Source organism: Jaculus jaculus, chromosome 8 (genome assembly GCF_020740685.1).
Source record: "Jaculus jaculus isolate mJacJac1 chromosome 8, mJacJac1.mat.Y.cur, whole genome shotgun sequence".
In the NCBI taxonomy this organism is placed as follows: Eukaryota; Metazoa; Chordata; class Mammalia; order Rodentia; family Dipodidae; genus Jaculus; species Jaculus jaculus.
The window spans coordinates 115,022,661-115,049,970 of NC_059109.1; the positions used below are offsets into that span (position 1 = coordinate 115,022,661).

A 27,310-nucleotide genomic window follows, 5' to 3' on the forward strand; every position below is an offset into this window, starting at 1 on the left:
AGAAAAAGGGAAACATTTACATGGACAGAAAATAGGGATAAAGAATCTGTTTTAAAACTAGAAATCATATTAGGTTTAATTAAAATGATATATAGTTTAGAATTACTATGCATGTCTTCAACAATCTAGAATGATCATCAAATCTATATACCAAGGCAAGAGAGAGAGAAGCATAAGAGCATCTATCTGCTGTTTTAAATGTGACACGTTCACTTAACGATTTTTATTTATTTGAGAGCAACAGGCAGACAGAGAGACAGATAGGAAGAGAGAGAGAAAGAGAGAGAGGGGGAGGGAGATAATGTGTGTGTCAGGGAGTCCAGCCACTGTTAAGGAACTCCAGATGCATGTGCCACCTTGGCATCTGGCTTTCGCGACTATCAAAGCTATACACCAAGGCAAGAGAGAGAGAAGCCTAAGAACAACTATTTGCTGTTTTAAATGTGACATGTTCACTTTTTTTTGTGATTCTAACCTTAAGTTCATATTTTCTATTTTTTACGTTCACTTTTTTAACAAGATTTTTATATATTTGAGAGCAACAGACAGAGTCAAAGAGGAAGAGAGAGAGAAAGAGAGAGAGAGTAGGAAAGAGAAAGAGGGAGAGAGAGAGAGAGAGAGAGGGAGAAAGGGAGAGTTGAGAGAGATAATGTATGTGCCAGGTACTCCAACCACTGCTAAGGAACTCCATGTATGTGCCACCTTGGCATCTGGCTTACGTGGCTCCTGGGGGTACTGGGGTCCTTAGGTTTCACAAACAAGCACTTAACCTCTAAGCCATGTGCTGAGCCCATGTATGTGATTAATCTCTCTTCCCTGTAAGGGCACAGCGATCCAGTTCACATTGCTTACTCTGTCATTCTTGCATTATAGACATGACCATGAGTACCTACACTCCACATGTTTCTCCTACAATATAGATGCCCTCACACATGTTAATATGTTTGGCATGTGCTCGTGTCTTCGAATGGGCTTGTACCTCACAAGTGCAAAATCTTATTCTGAATGAGAAATACAACCCTCACACTGCCCTGGTGGCACATACATGCTCTCTCAATCTTCTTGGGTAAAATCCACCTCAATTTTATTCACAGGACTCAAAAATTTTACTGTGTTTTATCTGCTTGCATATTTTATATTATCATTATAATATCATAGGATATTTATGATATATGGAGTTTTAAGGTCTATCATAGAGAAGGTGTGACATAAGAGCAATGGTTTCCAACTGAAAACACATCAAAGAGCCTCACAAAGTCCTCATGCACCAATGAGAACACTGCTCACATACATCACTTTCAAGTACTTTGTGTGAATTCAAATAGTGCAGAGTACTCAGAAGCAATTGTAACTCACTCACTTTGCAATGGTGTAGGATAATTCTGATGATATTTGTGGCTATGGGGAGTTATTTAAAAAGCAACAGCCATCATGTCACAAGGGCATATTTAATAAATAGGCACGTGTAGCTGTAGCAAAATGAAATGCAAAAGAAAAGGTACAGCCTTTATGTTTGTAATGAAGGGATGAATATCTAAACACATTTCTTTTTTCTCTTTTCTCTTTTTTTTCCCCCCCCAGGTAGTATCTCACTCTAGCTCAAGCTGACCTGGAATTAATCTCAGGGTGGCTTTGAACTCATGGTGATCCTTCTGCCTCCTAGGTGCTGCTAAACACAAATTTTGACCCCTAGGCAATAACCTACCCTTAACATAAATTCAATTTCCTAGCCTTCAAAACTAGCTTGCCTTGAATCCAAAATAGAAACTGAGTCACCAGACTTAATTTTCATCTTAAATTCTGAGATATATTATGCTTTGATAGAAATAGAGACCCAGATTTTTATCATGAAGACAACTTGTGGAGCCCTGGAGGATGATTTCCTGATGTAAATTATTATAGGCTCTCTCAATAGCCTAAGAACCAGGCATGTATGAAAACTGTTCCAAATTAAATGATAACTTGCCAGTTACTTATAATGCAATCTCAAGTGAATTTTAACTTGTCACATGCATATTTTGAACCCATAACAAGTATGAATATATTAAATTGAAGATTTCATACCCGTGACTCAGCCTTGTCACTGTCACCATGGCTGTCTCGGCTGCCTTCTACTTTCATTATAGGCTCTGCTGCTGCCATACAAAAAACATACACTTAGGTAAAATTCACTCAAAGAAACAGTAACTCAAACAAAAAATCTTTATAGAATTAAGTAGAAGGTTTTAATTATAAAAATCCTAGGTTTGGTTTGGTGTTACACACCTCTAATACGAGCATTCAGGAGGAAAAGGTAAAAGAGGATCCTTGTGAGTTCAAGGCCAGCCTAGGAGTATAGAGTTTTAGGTCAGCCTTGGCTGGAGTGACACCATACCACAAAAATGAACCCAACCTCCAGAGAAGGAAAACAATAAGTAAAAATGTATTATTTTCACCAATCAGACATTCCATTGAACTGAATTTAAAGACATTTCTATATTTAGAAACCTTAAAAATATCACTGGGACAGATTGTAGAAATAAACATGATCTGAGAAAGCAATGATTGCAAACTTCCACTCAAAATTTGCCACCTCAGGCAATGAACAACATGCAAGACACACTTTTGAAAATATCATAGGGACATGTCAAGTCACATTTTGCACAGTGTCTTCCTTCAACAAGAAAGTTATGAGTCAAATGTAATTACACCATCAAAATTTCCTTCTCTTTTTCTTATTTCAAAGAAACTTGATATGAAACACTCTTTTGTGCCCCACTTGTTTTACTTTGTTTAAGATTCATCCTTCTACAAAAGACATAACTGTTCATTCTGTTTGCATACTTGTAAAAACATTTTTATTTATTTATTTGAGAGAGAGAGATACAGAAATAGGCAGGTAGAGAGAGGGGGGGGGGAAATGCATGCACCAGGTCCTCTGGCCCTGCAAATAAACTCCAGACATGTGCGCCCCTTTGTGTATCTGGCTTACATGGGTCCTGGGATGTGAACCTGGTTCCTTTGCCTTTGCAAGCAAGGCCTTAACTGCTAAGCCATCTTTCCAGCCCCCTGTTTCTGTACTTTTTAAACATGATGACAGCAAGGCTCCTACATGCTACGTCCCCATTCATGTTGGTGTGAATGGCTAATTTTCATTTTCCTCTAGAGTTATGTTATTGATGGAGATTTGCTTAATGTCAGTTACTAAAGTGGGAAAGAGCTCAGTGTGAGGTTTAGGAATGGCATGCAAACACTGTCCATGACATGATGTGCATGATGGTATGCAGCATTTTGTGCACTCTGCGTGGAAGCATGTAAGACAATAGGTATAGATACACAGAAGTCGATAGGTGAGAATACAGAAATTGAGTGAGAAATCATGCTCAGAAGCTGAATGATACCAGAAGGAAGAAAATGGTGAGAAAGTTTGTAGATTTAGGACAATTCTGCTGGATAAGGTTATACATCTACCAATCACAGGACATTTCCCTATTTTCCAAAGGGAATGGTCATCATTAAAGCACTCAACATGGTTCCTAATCCAGATGGTCTGACCTTTTATTTGTACATTTGCCATTCGTTGTCCTGCTTTAGTAGTGGTGCCAGGTACATTATCAACTTCTTTCTTCTCAGGAAGAGACTCAGGGATACGCTGCTAACATAATTTAGAAAAGTATTTTACAAACTCTATCCAGAGGTTCAAGTACATGTATATTATATATTTCAAAAGCATCCCAATCTTCAGAGTAAAAGAAACAAGTATTGGAATTCACTTTTCTTCAATAGGGTGCTGTAAAAATAGGGATCAAAATCTTATCTACTTTCTGCCTTCTCCAGACAATATCCAGAGATATAACTGAGGGAGGTAAAGGCAATTTTTCAATACAATGCTGTTGGGAAATGTTCCCAATAAATAGTTTAGAATAACAAAATTACATTGTTTGCACCCCAATGTAGCAGGCTATTTTTTATAATTTTACTGTAGCCCAGGCTGACTTGGATCTCATTCTGTGGATCCAGACTGGCCTCAATCCCAGACATCGCTTCCTTCCTCTGTCTCCCAATTGCTGGGATTAAAGGCATGCAGCACCGCACCCAATTAAGAACTCTTTGTTAAAACTGTATTGCAATGACCCCATGAGTGTAGGGAATACATAAATACTTTAGAAAATCAAAGTTTACACTGTTTTCTTTCAAATTTAGCAGGTTACATTTGTAATTTTACCATAGCACAAGCTGACCAGCATCTCATTTTTTCAATTGGCCTCAAGCCCAGACCTCTCCTTTCTCTGCCTCCCCATTGCTGGGAATAAGGCATGCAGCACCATACTCAATTCGGAACTGTTTGTTAAAAACTCATTGCAATGACCTCATTAAAGTAGTAGATACATAAAAATACACATTCTCGTGGAGTGGGGACAGACCAGAGTGAACTAGAATCAACAAGGAAAGATTCAGCCTTTGAGTTTGGAATTAATCACTGATTATACAAAAACATCAAGTTTGAGCACTGTGAATATTGACCAATTCACCTGAAATCCAGACCATCACATGCTACTTACCCATAATAGTCTAGTAGGAGCTCAGTTATTGGACTTGGTTTTGAACTGATTCCTTTTTTTTTTTTTTTTTTTTTTTTTTTGAGGTAGGGTCTCACTCTAGCCCAGGCTGACCTGGAATTCACTATGGAGTCTCAGGGTGGCCTCGAACTCATGGTGATCCTCCTACCTCAGCCTCCCAAGTGCTGGGATTAAAGGCGTGCACCACCATGCCTGGCTGAACTGATTTCTTAATGATACTTTATGCCTTTAAACAAATGGAGGCTCAGAATATCAGAAAGCAAAATTGCAAAGCCACTGAAAGATGATCTGTGGCTGTCGTTGGATGCAAGCTTTCACAACACACTACCAGCATGCAATCAGACACATATGTCCAAAAGTAAAACTAGAGTGGCATGCATTACCTTATGAGGTCAACAGAAGTCCATTCAAATAGGTCTACAGTAAATTTGGAAAGTGAACATGCAATATATATGCAGTTTTGAAATTTGAATACTCTTACCATTAGTAGGTCCATTTTGCTGTCTCTATGGCTGGTTTTCTGTATTTCCGGTTTTGCAGTATCATCTGCTGATGGTTCTAGAAAAAAAATTGCCACTTCAATTAAATGAATTGCATGAAAATAACTGTACTGGAAAATTTAGGGTATAGAAACTATTTATTATAGTAAAATTTGTATTAATAACTTTGATTTTCACATAATCTGAACCTTACATGTATATGTAATTCTTTTGAGATTTTTAAAATTTTGAACCTTGGGGCTGGAGAGATGGCTTAGCGGTTAAGCGCTTGCCTGTGAAGCCTAAGGACCCCTGTTCGAGGCTCGATTTCCCAGGACCCACGTTAGCCAGATGCACAAGAGGGCGCACGCATCTGGAGTTCGTTTGCAGTGGCTGGAAGCCCTGGCGCGCCCATTCTCTCTCTATCTGCCACTTTCTCTCTCTGTCTGTCACTCTCAAATAAATAAATAAAAGTCAAAATTTTGAACCTTACACATGTGACTTGTACCATCTCTAGCCTTGAAATATCTCAGAAAAAGAATATTTACAAGGATCTCTCTATAAGCTCATCAGCTCAGGTTAAATGTACAATCCCCCAAGATAACTATCAGTGCTTACATTGTAAGGTTTTCAAAATGGTTTTATGGTAAAAGTAGTATGAAACCAATTTTTAACCCAGTATAATTCTTACCTTTTATTTGTGAATGTGTTGGATGTTTTGGTCTTTGAGCAACATTTATATGACCATCTTCTTTCTTGCTAGAATGAGGCTCAGAAATACTCTGTTAATAGGAAAATTAAGAGTTTCCATTTCTCGTATACATATATAAAAGACATTCATATTTATGTTACAAAATCATCAGGTCTTCATTGTAAGAGGAGCAAGAATTCAAAACAACATTTCCTTAATAGAGACCTATCTAAAGGGTTATTAAAAGCAAGTCTGTTTCTAGTCATCTTACAGCCTATGTAACCAGTGGAAGCAACTGTGGCAAGCTAAGATAAATATGGAAAACTTTCATGGGCAAAATATTAGTGGTAAAGAATCAGCTTTAGGGCTGGAGAGATGGCTTAGCGGTTAAGTGCTTGCCTGTGAAGCCTAAGGACCCTGGTTCGAGGCTCAGTTCCCCAGGTCCCACGTTAGCCAGATGCACAAGGGGGCACACGCATCTGGAGTTTGTTTGCAGAGGCTGGAAGCCCTGGCGTGCCCATTCTCTCTCTCTCCCTCTATCTGTCTTTCTCTCTGTGTCTGTCGCTGTCAAATAAATAAATAAATAATTTTTAAAAAAGAATCAGCTTTAAAAGCTAGAAATCATGTTAGGGTTAAATAAAATGATCTGTAGTTGAGATTTCCTATGCATGTCTTAGCCAATCTAGGAAGATCATCAGAGCTATACACCATGCCAGAGTGAGAAAGAAGCATAAAGTTATCTATTTGCTATTTTAAATGTGACATGTATACTTTCAAAGAGATTAATCTCTCTTCATTGCAAGGACACATGTGATATTGTTCACATTGTTTACTTTGTCATTCTTTTTTTTTTTTTTTTCCAGATAGGGTCTCACTCTAGCCCAGACTGACCTGGAATTCACTATATAGTCTCAGGGTGCCCTTGAACTCATGGCAATCCTCCTAGCTCTGCCTCTTAATTGCTGGGATACTCTGTCATTCTTGAATGACATACATGATCCTGAATACATATATTCAACATGTTTCTTTTACATTGGAGAAGCCCTCACACTGCACTGTGGCACATACATGCTCTCTTAGCCTGCTCGATAAAAGTAACCTCAACTTTATTCACAGGACTCAAAACATTTACTGTGTTTTATCTGCTTGCATATCTTATACTATCATTATAGTATCATAGGCTTTGCATGATATATGGAGCTTTTAACGTGCATCATAGAGAAAATGTGACCTAAGAGGCATGGATTCCAAGTCAAAACACATCAGAGATCTTTACAATGGCCTCACACACCAATGAAAGAACTGCCCAGACTCATCACTTTTAAGTACTTTATGTGAATTCAAATAGTGTTGAGTATTCAGAAGCCCACAGGCATCAGTGTAGAATACTTCTTATGATATTTGTGGATATGGGGAATTATTTTAAAAGCAACTAAAAACAACAGCTACCATTTCACGAGGGCTTGTTTAATAAATTTGCCCTATGTGTAGTGAAATGGAAGGCAAAGAAAAGATGCAGCCTTTAGGTTTTTAATTAAGGACTGATGATCTAAGCACACAATGTGACCCACAGGCTAGAATCTGTCCTTAACATAAGTTCAATTTCCTAGCCTGCAGAACTAGCTTGCCTTCAAACCAAAATAGAAGCTTAGCCACCAGACTTGATTTTCACTCTAATTTTCTGAGAAATATTATGCTTTTATAGAACTAGAGACCCTGAATTTTATCATAAAGACAACTTCTGGAGCCCCTGACACATAATGTGTAGATGTAAATTATTATAGGCTCTTTCAATAGTCTAATATCATGGCATGAGCTGAAATTCTTCCAACTAAATGATAACTTGATATCAATTACCTGTAGGTCAATCTCAAGTGTATTTGCATTTATCAAATTACATTTTTAACCCCAAAAAATATTATTACATGCTGTTAAATCTGCAGATGTCATACCCGTGACTCAGCCTTGTAACTGTCGCTATGGTTGTCGCGACCGCCTTCTATTTTCACTACAGGCTCTGCTGCTGCCATAGACAAAAACATACATATAGGTAAAATTCGCTCAAAGGAAACTGTAGTTCAAAAATCTTTATAGAATTAAGTAGGATATTTTAATTATAAAATCCTAAGTATGGTTTCTTGACACAAACTACTAATACCAACATCCAGGAGGCAAAGGTCAAAGGTTTCTTGTGCATTCAAGGCCAGCCTAGAAGTATTTGTTCTAGGACAGCTTAGGCTACAGTGACAGCACACCTCAAAAATAAACCACCTTCCACAGGACATAAATGAGTGAAACTGTATTACTTTCATAAATCAAACATTCCATTCAACTGAATTTAGAAGACACTTTTATATTTACAAACATTAAAAATATCACTTCTGCAGACTCTAGAAATAAACATGATCTGAGAAAGCAATGATTGCAAACTTCCATACTCAAATTTAGCACGTGAGGACCAATGAAAAACATGAAAGATACCCATTTTAAAATTATCATAGAGTCATGTCATGTCATATTTTACATAGTATCTTCCTCCAACATTAAGTTATAAGTCATATCTAATTAAATTGTCAAATTTTCTGTCATTTTTTTTTCTCATTTCAAAGCAACATGACATGAAATGCTGTTTTGTGCCCCACTAGCTTTACACTGTTTAAGACTCATGTTGCCACAAACGACATAAGTGGTTGTTCTGTTTGTGTACTGCTTTTTTGGTTTTTCAAGGTGGGTTCTCACTGTAACTTAGGCTGACCTGGAATTCTCTATATAGTCTCAGAGTGGTCTTGAACTCATAGCAATCTTCCTACCTCTGCCTTCTGAGTGCTGGCATTAAAGGCGTGCACCACCATGCCTTGTAATTTTTGTGTACTTTTTAAACTTGACAACAGTGAGGTTCCTAGATGCTAGGTCCCCATTCATGTTGGTATTCATGTTGGTATATTGTAAGACAATATGTATAGATACATAGAGTTCATAGGTGAAAATACAAAAATTGAGTGAGAAACCCAACTCAGAAGCTGAATGATACCAGAAGAAATGGAAGAAAATGGTGAGGAAATTTGTAGATTTAGGAAAATTCTGCTGGATAAGGCTCCATATCACAGGATATTTCACTGTTTTCCAAAGGGAATGATCATAAAGGCATTCAACCGAGTTACTGATCAATATGATTCTAACCTTTTATTTGTACATTTGACATTCCTTGTCTTGCTTTAGTAGTAGTGTCCTGTAAATTATCAACTTCTTTCTTCTTAGAAAGAGACTCCGAAATACGCTGCTAACATAATGAAGAAAACAGTTTCAAAAAACAATCTATTCAGAGCTCCGAGTCGAATCATATTATATATTTCAAAGAACCCCACTCTTCAAAATAAAATCATGTTATATTTAAAATCACATTTCTTTAATCAGGTGCAGTAAAAATTGGTATTAAAGTCATAGTGTTTTCTGCCTTATCCATGCAGTAACCAAAGGAACTAAATTAGTAGGCAAAATGATGATGTTTGTATACAATGCTATTGGGAAAGAATATCTTCCCGAGAAATAGTTTAGAATATCAAAGTGTGCATCATTTGCCCTCAAATGTATCAGGCCATGTTTATAATTTTACTGTAGGCCAGGCTGACCCAGATCTCCCCCCCTCCTCCGTCTTCTTTTAAATATTTTTAGTTAGTTATTACAGACAGAAAGAGAGGAAGAAGAGGGGAGATAGAGAGAGAGAAGGGGCATGGCGTGGCCTCTAGCCACTGGAATTGGACTCCAGATGCATGCGCCACCATGTGCATCTGGCCTACTTGGGACCTGGAGAATCAAACATGGGTCCTTAGGCTTCACAGACGCACCTTGACGGCTAAGCCATCTCTCCTGCCCGGGACCTCATTTTTTTCATCCAGACTGGCTTCAAGCCCAGACCTCTCTTCCTTTTTCTACCACCTAATTCCTGGGATTAAAGGCATGCAGCACCATCCCCACTTGAAAACTATTCATTAAAACCCAATTGCAATGACCTCAATAGAGTAGTAAATACATAAAAATGCAATACACATTCTTGCAGAGAGGGAACATGCCACAGTGAAGTTTAAATTACAAGAAAACTTTCAGTGTTGACTTTGGAATTAATCACTGATTATATGAAAACATCAAGTTTGAGCACTGGGATTATTGACCTATTCACTTGAAATCTGGACCACCACATGCTACTTACCCATAATTACCTATTAGGAACTCAGTCACCAGACTTGATTTTGAACTCATGTCTTAATGATACCTTATGCCCTTATACAAAGGGAGGCTCATATCAGAAAGCCAAACTGCAAAGCCACGTTGCTTACTCTGTCATTCTTGAATGACAGACATGTCCACAAATACCTATATCTGATATGTTTCTTTTATGTTAAAGATTCCCTCACACATATGTTTGGCATGTGCTCATGTCTTCAAATAGGCTTATATCTCGCATCTTGTTCTGGATGAGAAATACAACCCTCACACTGCACTGATGGCACATACATGTTCTCTCAATCTGCTTGGATAAAAGTCACCTCAATTTTATTCACAAGACTCAGAAAAATTTACTATGTTTTATCTGCTTGCATATTTTTTTATTATCATTACAATATTATAGGCCCTGCATGATACAATGGAACTTTTAATGTGACATAAGAGCAATGGATTCCAACTCAAACCACACCAAAGATCTTCACAAAGGCCTCATGCACCAAAGAGAGCACTGCCCAAACACATCACGTTGAAGTGCCCTATGTGAATTCAAGTAGGGTAGAATACTCAGAAACAACTTCAACTCACTCACTGGCAACACTGCAGAGTAATTCTGATGACATTCATGCATATGGGGAGTTATTTTAACAACAACAAAAAGCAATAGTCACTGTTTCACAAGGACACATTTAATAAGTATGGCTCGTATGTGTAGAGCACTGGAATGCAAAAGAAGTCTGCAAGTTTGTAATTAAGGACTGATTATGTAAACATAAATGTTGACCCACAGGAATCTTCCATCAACATAAATTCAATTTCCTAGCCTGCACAACTAGTTTTCCTTGAAGCTAGAATAGCATTTTAGACACCAGACTTGATTTTCAACCTGTTATTTGTTTACTTATTTGACAGCAACAGAGAAAGAAACAGAGAGAGAGAGAAAGAGAGAGAGGGAGGGAGAGAATGGGTGTGCCAGGGCCTTCAGCCACTGCAAATGAACTCCATATGTGTGCACCTCCTTGTGCATCTGGCTAACATGGGTCCTGGGGAATCAAGCCTTGAACGGGGGTCCTTAGGCTTCACAGGCAAGCACTTAACTGCTAAGCCATCTCTCCAGCCCTCATTCTAATTTTTTGAGAAATATTATGCTTTGATAGAAGTAGAGATCCAGACTTTTATCATAAAGACCAGTTGAAGATCCCCTGAAAGGTGATGTCTACATGTAAATTATTGCAGTCACTCCCAATAGTCCAACAACATGGCATGCACTAAAATACTTCCAAAATAAATGATAACTTGCTATCAATTACCTATAGGACAATCTCACATATATGTTCATTTGTTGCATGCACATTTTGAACCCAAATAAAGTATAAATATATGATTTTAAATTGAAGATTTCATACCTGTGACTCAGCCTTGTCACTGTCTCCATGGCTGTTTCGGCTGCCTTCTATTTTCATTATAGGCTCTGCTGCTGCCATAGCAAAAACATGCTTAGGTAAAATTTGCTCAAAGGAAACAGTAATTAAAAAAATCTTAATAGAATTAAGTACAATGCTTTAATTATAAAAGTCCTAGGTTTGACTTGGTGGCACACACTATTGATATCAGCATTCAGGAGGAAAAGGCCAGCGGATCCTTGTGAGTTCAAGGCCAGCCTAGGAGTATAGAGTGAGTTCTAGGTCAGCCTTGGTTTGAGTGACACCACATCTCAAAAATTAATCTGCCACCCACAGAAAAATCTGAAAGAAAATGAATTACTTTTATAAGTCAGACATTAGATTAAACTGAATTTTGAAGACACTTCCATATTTGGAGACATTAAAAATATCACTGGGACAGACTATAGAAATAAACATGACCTGAGAAGGGAATGATTGCAAAGTTCCATTCAAAATTTAGCACCTGAGGAACAATGAACAACACACTAGATACACATTTTGAATACATCATAGGTGCATGTCATGTCATATTTTTCGGTGTCTTCCTCCAACAAGAAAGTGATAAGTCATATGTAATTAAACCATTAAAATTTCTGTCAATTTTTTTCTCAGCTTACAACATGGCATGAAACACTCTTTGTGCCCCACTTCCCTTACGTTCTTTAAGAATCATCATTCCAAAAAGACATAACTGGTCATTCTGTCTCTGTACTTTTAAAAAAAAATTATTTATTTGAGAGCGATAGATAGATAGAGAGAGAGAGAGAGAGAGAGAGGGAGAGAGAGAGAGAGAGAGGGAGAGAATGGGTGTGCCAGTGCCTCCAACCACGGCAAACAAACTCCAGATGCATGCACCCCCTTGTGCATCTGGCTAATGTGGGTCTTGGGGAATTGAGCCTCAAACTGGGGTCCTTAGGCTTCACAGGTAAGGGCTTAACCACTAAGCCATCTCTCCAGCCCCATCTCTGTACTTTTTAAACATGATGACAGCAAGGCTTCTATATGCTAAGTCCCCGTGCATGCTGGTGTGAATGGTTGATTTTTATTTTCCTCCACAGTTTTGTTATTGATGGAGATTTGCTTAATGTCAGTTACTGTAGTAGAAAATAGCTCAATGTGACATTTAGGAATGGCATCCAAATACTCTCCATGACATGATGTTACAGAACATGATGTGCACTTATGTATAAAAACATGTAAGACAATAGGTATAGATACATAGAAGTCAATAGGTGAAAACAGAAATTGAGTGAGAACCTTGCTCAGAAACTGAATAATACCACCTGATGAGGAAGAAAATGCTGAGGAAATTTGTAGATTTAGGAAAATTTTGCTGGATTAAGCTCCATATCTACCTATCACAGACTACTTACCTGTTTTCCAAAGGGAATGATAATCATAAAAGCATTCAACTGTGTTACTGATCAATATGGATCTAACCTTTTATTTGTACATTTGCCGGTCGTTGTCTTGCTTCAGTAGTAGTGCCATGTAAATTATCAGCTTCTTTCACCTCAGAAGGAGACTCCGGGATATGCTGCAAAAACAATGAAGAAAACGGTTTCAAAATATCTATTCAGAGCTACAAACGGAATCATATTATATATATATATATGTATATATATATATATAAATGAACCCCACACTTCAAAACAAAAGGAACAAGTATTTAAAATCATATTTCTTCAAATTGTTTGCTGTAAAAATTGTTTTAGATATCACATTTATTTTCTGCCTTATCCATGCAATAGCCAATGGAACTGAATTAGGTAGGCAAAAGGAAAACTTCTGAATACCACACAATACCACAAACAGTATGTTCCTAAGAAATACTTTAGAATAACAAAGTTTACACCATTTGCCCTCAAATGTAGCAGGCCATGCTTGTAATTTTATTGTAGCCCAGGCTGACCTGGATCTCATTCTTTGATCTGGACTGGCTATTGAGCCCAGATTTCTCCTCCGTCCTCTGCATCCCAATTGCTGGGATTAAAGGCATGTAGCACCATACCCAATTGCTACCCATTTGTAAAAATCCAATTGAAATGATCTTATTAGATTAGTAAATACATACAATTACACATTCTAGTAGAGAGGAGACACACCCCAGTGAACTGAAAACTACAAGAAAAGATTCAACCCTTGACTTTGGTGTTAATCACCAATTATATGAAAACACCAAGTTTGAGCACAGGGACTATTGACCCGTTCACTTGAAATCGAGACCATCCCATGTTACTTAGCCATGATTTTCTATTTGGAACTGAGTCATCAGGCTTGATTTTGACCTCAATTCTTAACGACATCTTATGCCTTTAAACAACTAGAGATAGAGGTTATCAGAAAGCAAAATTGCAAAGCCACTGAAAGATGATCTGTGCCTGTCGTTAAATGCAAGCTCTCACAACACACTACCAACCTGCAATCTGAAAGATCTATCCAAAAGTAAAACTAAATTGGGATGTATTACCTCATGAGGCCAACAAATATGCATTTATATAGTGATACAGTACATTTTGAAAGTGAATACACAGAATATATTTAGTTTTAAAATTTGAATACTCCATACCTTTGGTATATCCATTTCACTGTTTCCATGACTGACTTTCTGTATTTCAGGTTTCACAGTATGATCTTCTGATGCTTCTAGAAAAAAAAATGGACACTTCAATTAAATGACTTGCATAAAAATAATTGCACTCAAAATACTATGGAATAGAGCTTTAGTTGTAGTAAAATATTTATTTATATATTTGATTTTCAAATATTCTGAACCTTACTTGAATATGTGGTTCTTTTAATATTTTTTGATGTTTGTTTTAGGTAGGGTCATGCTCTAGCCAAGGCTGACTGGGAATTTACTATGTAGTCTCAGGGTAGCCTTGAAGTCATGGCAATCCTTATATCTCTGCTTCTTGAGTGCTGGGATTAAAGGCATGTGCCACCACACCTGTCTAAGATTCTGTTATGTTTTGAACTTTAAACATGTGTCTGGTACTATCCCTAGCCTTGAAATGGTTCAGAAAAGAGAATGATTACAAGGATTTTATCTAAGCTCATCAGCTCAGGATAAATGCACAATTCCCCAAAATGCACATATTGAAAATATTGTAGTGACATGTCATCTCGCATTATTTACTGTAACATCCTTAAGACAGAAAAGGGCAAATGAGGGCTGGAGAGATGGCTTAGTGGTTAAGTGCTTGCCTGTGAAGCCTAAGGACCTCAGTTCAAGGCTCAATTCCCCAGGACACACATTAGCCAGATGCACAAGGGGGTGCAGGCATCTGGAGTTCGTTGGCAGTGGCTGGACACCTTGGCACACCCATTCTCTCTCTCTATCTGCCTCTTTCTCTATCGCTCTCAAATAAATAAATAAAACTAAAAATAAATAAATAAATGGCAAATGAAATGGAGTTTGTCATCAACTATTCTGTCTGTTTTCCCCTATGTATGTAAATAGTGTGCAATAGAAATAGTAATTTTTAGTATCCCACTCTCTTTATGTCTATTGATGACTCAGTCTGACACAAGAAGGCATCATGGATTATGCCATCTTTTTTTGTTGTTGTTGTTCTGTGTATATGACGACACAACTCTGCTCATGCAGCCAACCTTCTTTCCATCCTTGTATGAGTGGTTGATATTCTTTTGCTCAACAACTATTTATGGAGATGTTTCTAAATTCAGGCCTTGGGTATTAAAAGAGCTCGATGATAGCCTTAAGAATGGCTTTCTAAGACATGGCCCGTTGTCTGATGGTGCACAGCGTGTGACTGTGCACTCAGAATGAAAACATTCATTAAAACATCAACAGGTTGTTATGTCTATAGGAGAAAATACGAAAATCAGTCGTAAAGGACGTACTAGCAACAAGTGATGGTGAAAGTAAAGGAAGCAAAAGTTACGGCCAAATATGTCATTTTTTGACAAAAATTGTTGAGATAAGGCTTCCTGACTATCAGAGCTTACATTGTAATGTTTTCATGGTCAAAGTAGCCAGAAACCAATTTGTATTCAAGAATAGTTCTTACCTTTACTTTGTGAATGTGTTGTATGTTTTGGTCTTTGAGCAATAGTTATATGACCATCTCCTTTTGTCTTAGAAAGAGGCTCAGAAATACTCTGTTAATATAAAAAAAAACATGAGTTCATTTCCAGCCAAGATGGTGACTGCCTAACTGCACCGCACATCCCCGGGAAAGAAAGGCAAGGCATTAAGGGTTCACTGGGTCTTTTAGGGGAGAGAAATCTCTAATAGGTTGCCAGTGGGAGGGCACAGAGGGGGGAAAAAGGGAATCTCTGATTCCCTTGCTCACGGGTAGCCCACCAGTCCCCCAATCACCCCAAGTAGTCCCCATACCCACAGACCCAGCTTCAGGATACCCCTGCACTTACTGTAGGAAAGGGGACCCAGCCCAGCATAGTTCCACTTGCCTCACTGCACAGGGATGATTACCCTGCTATCCCCGCCCACGTGTGACCTTGGGCAGGCTCTGCCTGCTGGCCAGCTGGAGCTCGGGCTCCATTGGTCCATTTGCCCACCACATGCTGATCCCTGCTTGTGCAAGCTTAGCCTGCTCTGCCCATTTGCCTACTTACTGCTCTGGCGGATCATGCGCGAGCTCAGGCCCATTCCACCTGCCCAGTGAGCTCAGGATTACGCTGCCTGTCCGCCTGTGCCAGCTCAGGTGCAAGCCCCTGCCTGTCTGCTGTGCCGGCTGACAGCCACTGTCCTGTTGTGAGCGAGCTCAGGCTGCTTCTGTGTCCCAGGCTGCTTCCGTGCTTGGTGCTTCAGCATCCCTTCGAGCGCTAGCGCAGGCAGCTTTGGCGCATCACTGCTTGAGAGCTCAGGCAACTTTGGCGCTCCTGCCATGCAGGCGCTCAGGCTGCTTTGGCATTGTGCCAAGTGAGAGCTCAGACTGCTTGGACATCTGGCCTTAGGCTGCTTCCGCTTCCCACTGTGCTTGAGCTCAGCCTGATCCACGTGTTAGCTCAAGGCCACTCAGCACATCTGCTTGCCTGCCAGCTAGCCCAGGCCAGTTCCCCAGAAAGCACCACTTCCCCGGCCCATCGAGACCACAGTCCTACTCTCCCTGTCCATAAACTGTGATGGGCAGACCACAATGCAAAGAAATAACATGAAAAATCAAATGTAAGTAAATCCAGTTAGAACACCCAGTCCTACAATGAACACCTCTAATCAAAACATAAAAGAGACATAAGGATCAGAACACCAAAATGAAGCTATGAGCAATGCAACCCTGACCAAGCTATTGGTAGAACTTTCAGAAAAGCAACAAAGGACCAATAATTGTGTGGATGCTGCCATCAGTACATTAGACCTAATGGATAAGAAAATGCAAGAAGTTCAAAGACAGTTAAGAGATATGAAGGAGAGTGAAACAAAGAGGACCTCAAAAACCAGCTGGCGATGCTCAATGAAGACATAAAGAAATGCAAGGATGAATTCCAAGAAGCATCAAGAAAATCAGAAAATGATGTGAAAAGGGAGCTTGACAGAGGGATGGAAAGTATATATAGAAGGATAGTAGAAAATGCAAACCTAATTGAACAAGTCCAAAACTCTCTAGAAGCTCTCAAGAATAGAGTCAGCCATGTGGAGGATAGAAACTCTGATCTGGAAGACAAGATGGAAGAAACAGTTCGAGAGTTCAAAAGTTTCAATAAGTTCAAAAATTTCTGTGAACAGAACATGAGGGAATTGTGGGATACCCTTAAATGTCCTAATATCCAGATCAGTGGAATACCAGAAGGAGAAGAAATTCAGACCAAAGGCATGGAGAGCTTATTTAACAAAATAATCAAAGAAAACTTTCCCACTCTCTTAAAAGAAAGGCCCATCAAGATACAAGAAGCTAACAGAACTCCAAACAGATTGGACCAAAGGAGAAACTCTCCAAGACATATTGTCATTAAGGCTCTAAACATTGACACCAAAGAGAAGATCCTAAAAGCAGTTAGGGAAAAATAGCACATCACTTTTAAAGGTAACCCCATCAGAATTACTTCAGACTTCTCAATGGAAACCCTGAAAGCCAGAAGGGCCTGAAATGAAACACTGCAAAGTCTAAGAACCTATGGCTTCCAACCCAAAGTACTCTACCCAGCAAAAGTATCTCTCATAATAGATGGTGAAAGAAAAACTTTCCATGGCAAAACTCAGCTTTACAATTATAAGAACACAAAACCAAACTATAGAGAAAGTATTTCAGGAAATTCTCCACACAGAAGAATCAAATAATCAAACTCAAATGCCTATAAGAAGCAGATCACAATAGCCAAACTCAGAGAAGGCACAAAAAACATCAAAGTCCATGAAAACACCAAACCACATATACCAACACAATATGGCAGGGATCAAATCAAACCTCACAGTCATTACCCTAAATATTAATGGCCTTAATTCACTCATCAAGAGATGCAAGCTAACAGGATGGATAGAAAATTAGACCCCTCAATCTGTTGTCTTCAAGAAACCCATCTCACCACTAAAGACAGACACCTCCTCAGGGTGCAGGGGTGCAAAACAATATTTCAAGCAAATGGGAATAATAAACAAAGAGGCATAGCTATATTAATATTGTATAAAATAGACTTCCAACCAAAAATTATCAAAAAAGACAAAGAAGGCCACTTCCTACTTATCAAGGGAATGATCCACCAAGAGGATATTATAATCATAAATCTGTATGCGCCAAACACAGGGGCACCACAGTTCATAAAGTGAAACCTACTTGACAATAAAACAGAAATAACCACCAACACCATCATAATTGGGGACTTCAATACACCATTATCAGTAATAGACATACCATCCAAACAGAAACTCAATAGCGAAGTAAGAGAGCTCAATAAAACCATAGATCACTTAGACCTAATGGACATCCTCAGAACATGCCATCCCAAATCCACAGACTACACATTCTTCTCAGCAGCCCATGGAACATTCTCTAAAATAGATAATATACTGGGTCACAAAGCCTTCCTCCATATATTTAGGAAGACTGACATAATTCCCTGCACGATATCAGATCACAATACTATATTGCTAGAAATTAACAACAAAAGACCCACCAAGAATCCCATCGGCACCTGGAAACTGAACAGCACACTTTTAAACAATAAATGGATAGTGGATGAAATAAAAAATGAAATTGCGAAATTTCTAGAAATGAATGACAATGAGAACACATCATACCAAAATTTATGAGACACAATGAAGGCAGTCCTCAGGGGAAAATTCATAGCGCTAAATGCCTTCATAACAAAGACAGAGTGATTCCAAATTTAACCTAACCATCCAACTAAAGGCACTGGAAAATCAAGAAAAATCCATACATATGTATAGCAAAATGGCATGCAAAAGACTGATTATCTAAACACAAATTTTGACCCCCAGGCAACAATCTGACCTTAATATAAATTCAATTCAATATTATGCTTGGATAGAAATGGAGACCCAGATTTTTATCCTAAAGACAACTTGTAGAGTCCCTGAAAGATGATGTCCCAATGTAAATTATTAAGGCACTCCCAATAGTCTAAGAACATGGCATGCACTAGAAGTTTTCCAAAATAAAGGATAACTTGCCATCAGTTACCAACAGGGCAATGTCAAGTGTATTTTCATTTGCCACATGCGCATTTTGAACCCAAGACAAGTAAAAATGCATTATTTTAAATTTGAAGATTTCCTACCCGTGACTCAGCCTTGTCACCGTCACCATGGCTTTTGCGGCCGCCTTCTATTTTCACTATTGACTCTGCTGCTGCCACATAAAAAACATACTTAGATAAAATTTGCCCAGAGGAAATAGTAATTCAGAAATTCTTACATTAGTAAGTGAAGGCTTTAATTATACATATCCTAGGTTTGGCTTTGTGACACTCACCACTAATACCTGAATTCAGGAGCAAAAAGGCAAGAGAAACCTTGTGAGCTCAACCTAGCCTAGGAGCACAGAGTGTGTTCTAGGTCAACCTTGGCTAGAGTGACACCATACTTCAAAAGGAAACCCACCCACCAGAGGGGGGAAAAATAAATAAAAATGTATTACTTTCATAAATGTGATATGAAACTCAGTGGTAAAAGTCAAACTAGCAGCAGAATGATACAGAAAGAAAAGGAAGCAAAAGTTATGGCCAAATATGTATAGTATGACAAAAAATATTTCAGTTAATGCTTCTTAACTCTCAGCACTTACATTGTAAAGTTTCCAAAATGATTTCAGGGTCAAAGTAGCATGAAACCAATTTCTGATCCTCCTGCCTCTGCCTCTTCAGCAATTTCCTACCAGCGTGTGCCACCACAACCAGCGTAACCAGTTACTATTCAAGCATATTTCTTACCTTTTATTTGAGAATGTGTCATATGTTTTGATCTTGGAGCAACAGTCATATGAACGTCTTCTTTCTTGTTAGAAAGAGGCTCAGAAATATTCTGTTCATATGAAAAACAAGAGTTTCCAAATCTCAAATACACATATACAAAGACATACATATTTCATATTACCAAATCATCAAGTCTTCATCATAAGAGAAGTATACATTCAAAATAACATTACTTTAATAGAGACATGTCTAAAAGGTTATCAACATCAATTCTGTTTACAGTCATCTTATAGCCTGTGTAACCAAAGGAAGCAACTGTGGCAAGACAGGAGAAATAGAGAAAACTTTCATGGACAAAATGAAACTGATGATGAATCAGTTTTAAAGCTAGAAATCATATTAAGTTCAAATAAAATGATCTATAGTTTAGATTTACTATGCATGTCTTAGCCAATCGAGAAAGATCATCAAAGCTGTACACTATGGCAGAGTGAGAAAGAAGCATAAAAACATCTATGCTATTTTAAATAAGACATGTTCACTTTCTAAGAGATCAATTTCTCTTTACTGCAGGGACACAAACGATCTTGTTCACATTGCTTACTCAGTCATTTTTGAATGACAGGCATGACCCCAATACCTATATACATGTTTCTCTTACATCAGATATGCCCTCACGTATGTTCACATGTTTGGCATGTGCTCATGTCTTCAAATGGGCTTATATCTCACAAGTGCAAAATCTTATTCTGAATGAGAAATACAACGTTCACAGTGCACTGATGGCACATGCATGCTCTCTCAATCTGCTTGGATAAAAGCAACCTCAATTTTACTCAGAGTATTCAAAAAATTTTACTGTGATATATTATATATATGTATATGTATATATGTATACACACACACACACACACACTTTTTGGCTTTTAAAAGTAGGATCTCACACTAGCTCAGGCTGACCTGGAATTCACTATGTAGTCTCAGGGTGGCCTAGAACTCACGGCAATTCTCCTACCTCTGCCTCCCAAGTGCTGGGATTAAAGGTGTGTGCCACCACGCCTGGCTGCTTGCATATTTTATATTATCATTACAGTATCATAGGCTCTGTATGATATATGGAGCTTCACAAGTCTATCATAGAGAAGATGTGACATAAGAGCAATGGACTCCACATCAAATATCTTCACAAAAACCTTATGCACCAATGAGAGAACTGCCCAAACACATCACTTTCAAGTACTTTATATGACTTCAAATAGTGTAGAGTACTCAGAGGGAATTTTAACTCACTCACTGGCAACAGTGCAGACTATTTTTGATGACATTCATGGAAATGGGGAGTTATTTTAAAAGCAACCAAAAGCAACAGCCACCATTTCACAAGGGCACATTTAATAAATGTGCACTTGTATGTGTAGCAAAATGAAATGCAAAAGAAAATATGGGGCCTTTAGGTCTGCGATGAAGGACTGATTATATAAACACAAATTTTGACCCACAGGCAATAATCTGCCCTTAACATAAATTCAGTTTTCTAGGCTATACAACTAGCTTGACTTGAAGCCAGAATAAAAATTTACTCACCAGAGTTGAATTTTATCATAATTCTCTGAGATATATTATGCTTTAATAGAAATGCAGACACACACATATTTTTTTTGCCGTAAAGACAACAACTTGTAGAGCCCCTGAGACATGATATCTAGATGTAAATTATTACAGGCTCTCCTAGTAGTCTAAGAACATGGCGTGTGCTAAAATTTTTCCAAACAAAAGGATAACTTGCCAACAGTTACCTATAGGGAAATCTCAAAGTGTATTTTCATTTGCCACATGCACATTTTGGTCCCAATAAAAGTATAAATACATGATTCTAAATTTGGAGATTTCATACCCGTGACTCAGCCTTGTCACCGTCACCATGACTGTCGCGACTGCCTTCTCTTTTCACTGTAGGCTCTGCTTCTATCATACAAAGAACACACACTTAGGTAAAATTCACTCAAAGGAAAGAGTAATTCAAAGAATAATCTTTATAGAAGTAAGTAGAAGGTTTTAATTGTAAAAATCCTAGGTTTGGCTTGGTGACATACATCAGCATTCAGGAAGAAAACGGAAGAGGATCCTTGTGAGTTCAGGGCCAGCCCAGGAGTACAGAGTGAGTTCTAGGTCAGTCTTAGGTAGAGGGACAGCACACTTCCAAAATGAACCCACCCTCCAGAGAAGTATTAAATAAATAAAAATGTATTACTTTCGTATATCAGACATTCCAATAAACTGAAATTTGAAGATACTTCTATATTTAGAAACATTTAAAACATCACTGGGACAGACTCTAGAAATCAACATGATCTGAGTAAGGAATGATTGCAAAGTTCCATTAAAAATTTAGCACTTGAGAAAGAGTGAATAACACGCTAGATACATATTTTAAACATATCATAGGCACATGTCATGTCACATTTTCCACAGTGACTTTCTCCTAGAAGAAAGTTATAAGTAATCTGTAATTAAATCATCAAAATTTCTGTCAATATTTTCTCAGATTGAAACAACATGACATGAAACACTTTTTGTACCCCACTTGCTTTGCATTGTTTAAGAATCATCCTTCCACAAAAGACATAACTGGCTATTCTATCTGCATACTTTTTTTTATTTTTTATTTTATTTTATTTGAGAGCGACAGACAGAGAGAGAAAAAGGCAGATAGATAGAGAGAATGGGCACGCCAGGGCCTCCAGCCGCTGAAAACGAACTCCAGACGTGTGCGCCCCCTTGTGCATCTGGCTAACGTGGGTCCTGGGGAATCAAGCCTTCAACCGGGGTCCTTAGGCTTCATAGGCAAGCACTTAACTGCTAAGCCATTTCTCCAGCCCTCTATCTGCATACTTTTTAAACATGATGACAGCAAGGATACTAGATATTAAGTCCCCATTCATGCTGGTGTGAATGGTTAATTTTCATTTTCTTTATAGTTATTGATGGAAGTTTGCTTAATGTCAGTTACTGTATGTGATGTTTAGGAAGGGTATCAATACACTGTCCACAACATGATGTACATGATGGTACAGAGCATGATGTGCACGCAGTGTGAAAGCATGTAGCAAACAGGTGTACATACATAAAAGTCAATAGGTGAAAATATGGAAATTGAGTGAGAAACCATGCTCTGAAACTGAATACTACCAGTACAGGAAGAAAATTGTGAGGAATCTCTAAATTTAGGAAAATTCTACTGCATAAGTCTCTATGTCTACTTGTAACAGGATAATTCACTATTTTCCAAATGTAATGATCTAAAAGCATTCAACATGGTTAATAATTAATATGGATCTAACCTTTTACTTGTATATTTGACATTTGTTGTCTTGCATTAATAGTAGTGCCTCGTATGTTATCAACTTCTTTCATCTCAGAAAGAGACTCAGGGATTTGCTGCTAAAATAATTGAGAAAAGTCTCTCATGAAATCTATTCAGAGCTACAGATAGAATCATATTATATATTTCAAAAGCTCTGATCTTCAAAATAAAAGGAACATGTATTTAAAATCACATTTCTTCAATCATTTTCTGGCAAAATTGTTATTAAAGTTATATTTATTTTCTGCCTTATCCGTGCAATAACCAAAGGAATTAAATTAGGTAAGTGATAGAAATTTTTTTTTTCTTTTTCAAGTTTGGATCTCACACTAGCTCAGGCTGACCTGGAATTCACTTTGTTGTCTCTGGTTGGCCTTGGACTCACAGTGATAGTCCTCCCACTGCCTTCCAATTGGTGGGATTACTGGCATGTGCCTCAACTCCTGGCAAGGAAATATTTTATTTTATTATTAATATTTTTAAATATTTTGAGTTCATTTTTTATTTATTTAGTTGAGAGTGGCAGAGAAAGAGGCAAATACATAGATAGATATATATAGAGAGACAGAGAGATAGAGAGGGAGAATGGGTGTGCCAGGGCCTCCAGCCATTGGAAACAAACTACAGGTGCATGCACTCCCTTGTACATCTGGCTTATGTGGTGCTGGGGACTTGAACCTGGGTCCTTTGGGTTTGTAGGCAAGTGCCTTAACAGCTAAGCCATCCCTCCAGCCCCAGACACAAATTATTTCATACTCTCCTAATAGACTAAGAATGTGGCATGCACTAAAATTCTTCCAAAATAAGTGGTAACTTGTTCTCAATGACCTGTAGGGCAATTTCAAGTATATTTTTATTTGCCACATGCATATTTTGAACCCAAAACAAGTGTAAATATATGATTTTAAATTTTAAGATTTTATACCTGGGACTCAGCCTTGTCATCGTCACCATGGCTGTCTCGGCTGGCTTCTATTTTCACTATAGGCTCTGGTACTGCCATACAAAAATACACACTTTGGTAAAATTTCCTAACATGAAACAGTTATACAAAAATCTTTTTAGAATTAAGTAGGAGGTTTTAATTATAAAAACCCTAGGTTCAATTTGGTGACACACACCACTAATACCAGCATTGAGGAAGTAAAGGTAAGGGGATCCTTGTGAGTTCAAGGCCAGCCTAGGAGTACAGAATGAGTTCTAGGTCGGTCTTAGCTAGAGGGACAGCATACTTCCAAAACAAACCCACCCTCCAGAGATATATTAAATAAATAAAAATGTATTACTTTCATAAAACAGACATTCCATTAAACTGAAATGTGAAGACACTTCTATGTTCAGAAACATTAAAAATATCACTGAGACAGACTCTAGAAACCAATATGATCCAAGAAAGGAATGATTGCAAAGTTCCATTCAAAATTTAGCACCTGAGGAACAATGAACAACACGCTAGATATACATTTTGAATATATCATAGATGTATGTCATGTCACATGTTTCACAGTGACTTCCTCCAAGAAAAAAGTTTTAAGTAATATGTAATGAAATCAATATTTCTGTCAAAAACTAAGTGTTATCTCAATTTTCCGGGTGCTAACTTACTCTCCATTGGAGCATTTGCTTCTCTTTTTCAGATAGATGCAGATCCTAAGGAGAGAGCTGCCCCATCATACCTCAAAAGGGGCCCAACTGAAACTAAGGAAAATTGGTGAAACAAGCAAGGGTGCTGTTTTCCTGATGAATCGGATACCAGCACAAAGGGGAAGGAGACCAACACAGAGAAAAATCAACTCCTACCAAATCAGAGAGCCAGAGCCTCCGAGGCCCCCAACACCTCAGCACTGAAGCAGACCAAAAATGAACCCAACATGGCTCAGGGAAATTTTGCGGAAGAGGGGGTGGAAAGAATGTCAGAGTCACCTGTTGGGTCATGATATGAAGAGACATTCATCTTACCAATAACTGTGGGCTAACTCCACAATGCACGACCCATTTACATCAATAAGGAGGGGCCATTGGGAGGGAGTAGGTCATGGATGAGCCTATACAATGGTACCAAACTGCCTGTATTTGCTGAAAAGAAATCTAATAAATTAAATTAAAATTTTTTTCTCATTTCAAAACAATGTGATATGAAACACTCCTTTGTTCCCCATTTGCTTTACATTGTTGAAGACTTATCCCTCCACAAAAGACATAACTGGTTATTCTGTCTGGGTACTTTTTAAACATGATCACAGCAAGGCTCCTAGATACTAAGTCCCTGTTCATGCTGGTAGTAATGGTTAATTTTCATTTTCCTGTACAGTTTTGTTATTGATGGAGATTTGCTTAATATCAGGTACCGTAATAGAAGAGAGGTCAATGTGAGGTTTAGGAATGGCATCCAAACACTGTCCATAACATTTACATGATGGTATGGAGCATGATGTGCACTCAGTGTGAAAGCATGTAAGAAAACAGGTGTACATACATAGGAGTCAATAGGTGAAAATATGGAAATTGAGTGAGAAACCATGCTCTGAAGCTGAATACTACCATTACAGGAAGAAAATTGTGAGGAATCTCTAGATATAGGAAAATCCTACTGCATAAGGCTCCATGTCTACTTATAACAGGGCAATTCTCTATTTTCCAAATGTAATGATCTAAAAGCATTCAACATGGTTAGTAATCAATATGGATCTAACCTTTTACTTGTATATTTGACATTTGTTGTCTTGCATTAGTAGTAGTGCCTCGTACATTATCATCTTCTTTCTTCTTAGAAAGAGTGTCATGGATAATCTTCTATAGTAATTAAGAAAAGTGTTTTATAAAATCTATTCAGAGCTACAGATAGAATCATATCATATACTTGAAAAGCTTTGATCTTCAAAATAAAAGGAACATGTATTTAAAATCACATTTCTTCAATTGTTATTAAGGTTATATTTATTTTCTGCCTTATCCGTGCAATAACCAAAGGAATTAAATTAGGTAAGTGATAGAAATTTTTTTTTTCTTTTTCAAGTTTGGATCTCACACTAGCTCAGGCTGACCTGGAATTCACTTTGTTGTCTCTGGTTGGCCTTGGACTCACAGTGATAGTCCTCCCACTGCCTTCCAATTGGTGGGATTACTGGCATGTGCCTCAACTCCTGGCAAGGAAATATTTTATTTTATGATTAATATTTTTAAATATTTTGAGTTCATTTTTTATTTATTTAGTTGAGAGTGGCAGAGAAAGAGGCAAATACATAGATAGATATATATAGAGAGACAGAGAGATAGAGAGGGAGAATGGGTGTGCCAGGGCCTCCAGCCATTGGAAACAAACTACAGGTGCATGCACTCCCTTGTACATCTGGCTTATGTGGTGCTGGGGACTTGAACCTGGGTCCTTTGGGTTTGTAGGCAAGTGCCTTAACAGCTAAGCCATCCCTCCAGCCCCAGACACAAATTATTTCATACTCTCCTAATAGACTAAGAATGTGGCATGCACTAAAATTCTTCCAAAATAAGTGGTAACTTGTTCTCAATGACCTGTAGGGCAATTTCAAGTATATTTTTATTTGCCACATGCATATTTTGAACCCAAAACAAGTGTAAATATATGATTTTAAATTTTAAGATTTTATACCTGGGACTCAGCCTTGTCATCGTCACCATGGCTGTCTCGGCTGGCTTCTATTTTCACTATAGGCTCTGGTACTGCCATACAAAAATATACACTTTGGTAAAATTTCCTAACATGAAACAGTTATACAAAAATCTTTTTAGAATTAAGTAGGAGGTTTTAATTATAAAAACCCTAGGTTCAATTTGGTGACACACACCACTAATACCAGCATTGAGGAAGTAAAGGTAAGGGGATCCTTGTGAGTTCAAGGCCAGCCTAGGAGTACAGAATGAGTTCTAGGTCGGTCTTAGCTAGAGGGACAGCATACTTCCAAAACAAACCCACCCTCCAGAGATATATTAAATAAATAAAAATGTATTACTTTCATAAAACAGACATTCCATTAAACTGAAATGTGAAGACACTTCTATGTTCAGAAACATTAAAAATATCACTGAGACAGACTCTAGAAACCAATATGATCCAAGAAAGGAATGATTGCAAAGTTCCATTCAAAATTTAGCACCTGAGGAACAATGAACAACACGCTAGATATACATTTTGAATATATCATAGATGTATGTCATGTCAC

At 38.0% G+C, this 27,310-nt stretch overlaps 1 protein-coding gene across 1 annotated transcript in view; it reads right to left on the reverse strand.

Moving 5' to 3' along the window:
• The window catches only part of LOC123462788, a 187,018-nt gene that overhangs the window by 116,452 nt on the left and 43,256 nt on the right, over positions 1–27,310 (reverse strand). Inside the window, exons 25-40 of the mRNA XM_045156362.1 lie at positions 26,740–26,810; positions 26,159–26,257; positions 25,808–25,907; positions 21,645–21,715; positions 19,769–19,859; positions 19,118–19,188; positions 15,430–15,520; positions 13,965–14,041; positions 12,836–12,932; positions 11,357–11,427; positions 8,910–9,009; positions 7,682–7,752; positions 5,730–5,820; positions 5,041–5,117; positions 3,535–3,634; positions 2,065–2,135 (exon numbers count right to left, since the gene is read on the reverse strand). Coding sequence (XP_045012297.1) covers positions 2,065–2,135; positions 3,535–3,634; positions 5,041–5,117; positions 5,730–5,820; positions 7,682–7,752; positions 8,910–9,009; positions 11,357–11,427; positions 12,836–12,932; positions 13,965–14,041; positions 15,430–15,520; positions 19,118–19,188; positions 19,769–19,859; positions 21,645–21,715; positions 25,808–25,907; positions 26,159–26,257; positions 26,740–26,810 — 1,349 coding nt within the window. The remainder of the gene's footprint in view (positions 1–2,064; positions 2,136–3,534; positions 3,635–5,040; positions 5,118–5,729; positions 5,821–7,681; positions 7,753–8,909; positions 9,010–11,356; positions 11,428–12,835; positions 12,933–13,964; positions 14,042–15,429; positions 15,521–19,117; positions 19,189–19,768; positions 19,860–21,644; positions 21,716–25,807; positions 25,908–26,158; positions 26,258–26,739; positions 26,811–27,310) is intronic.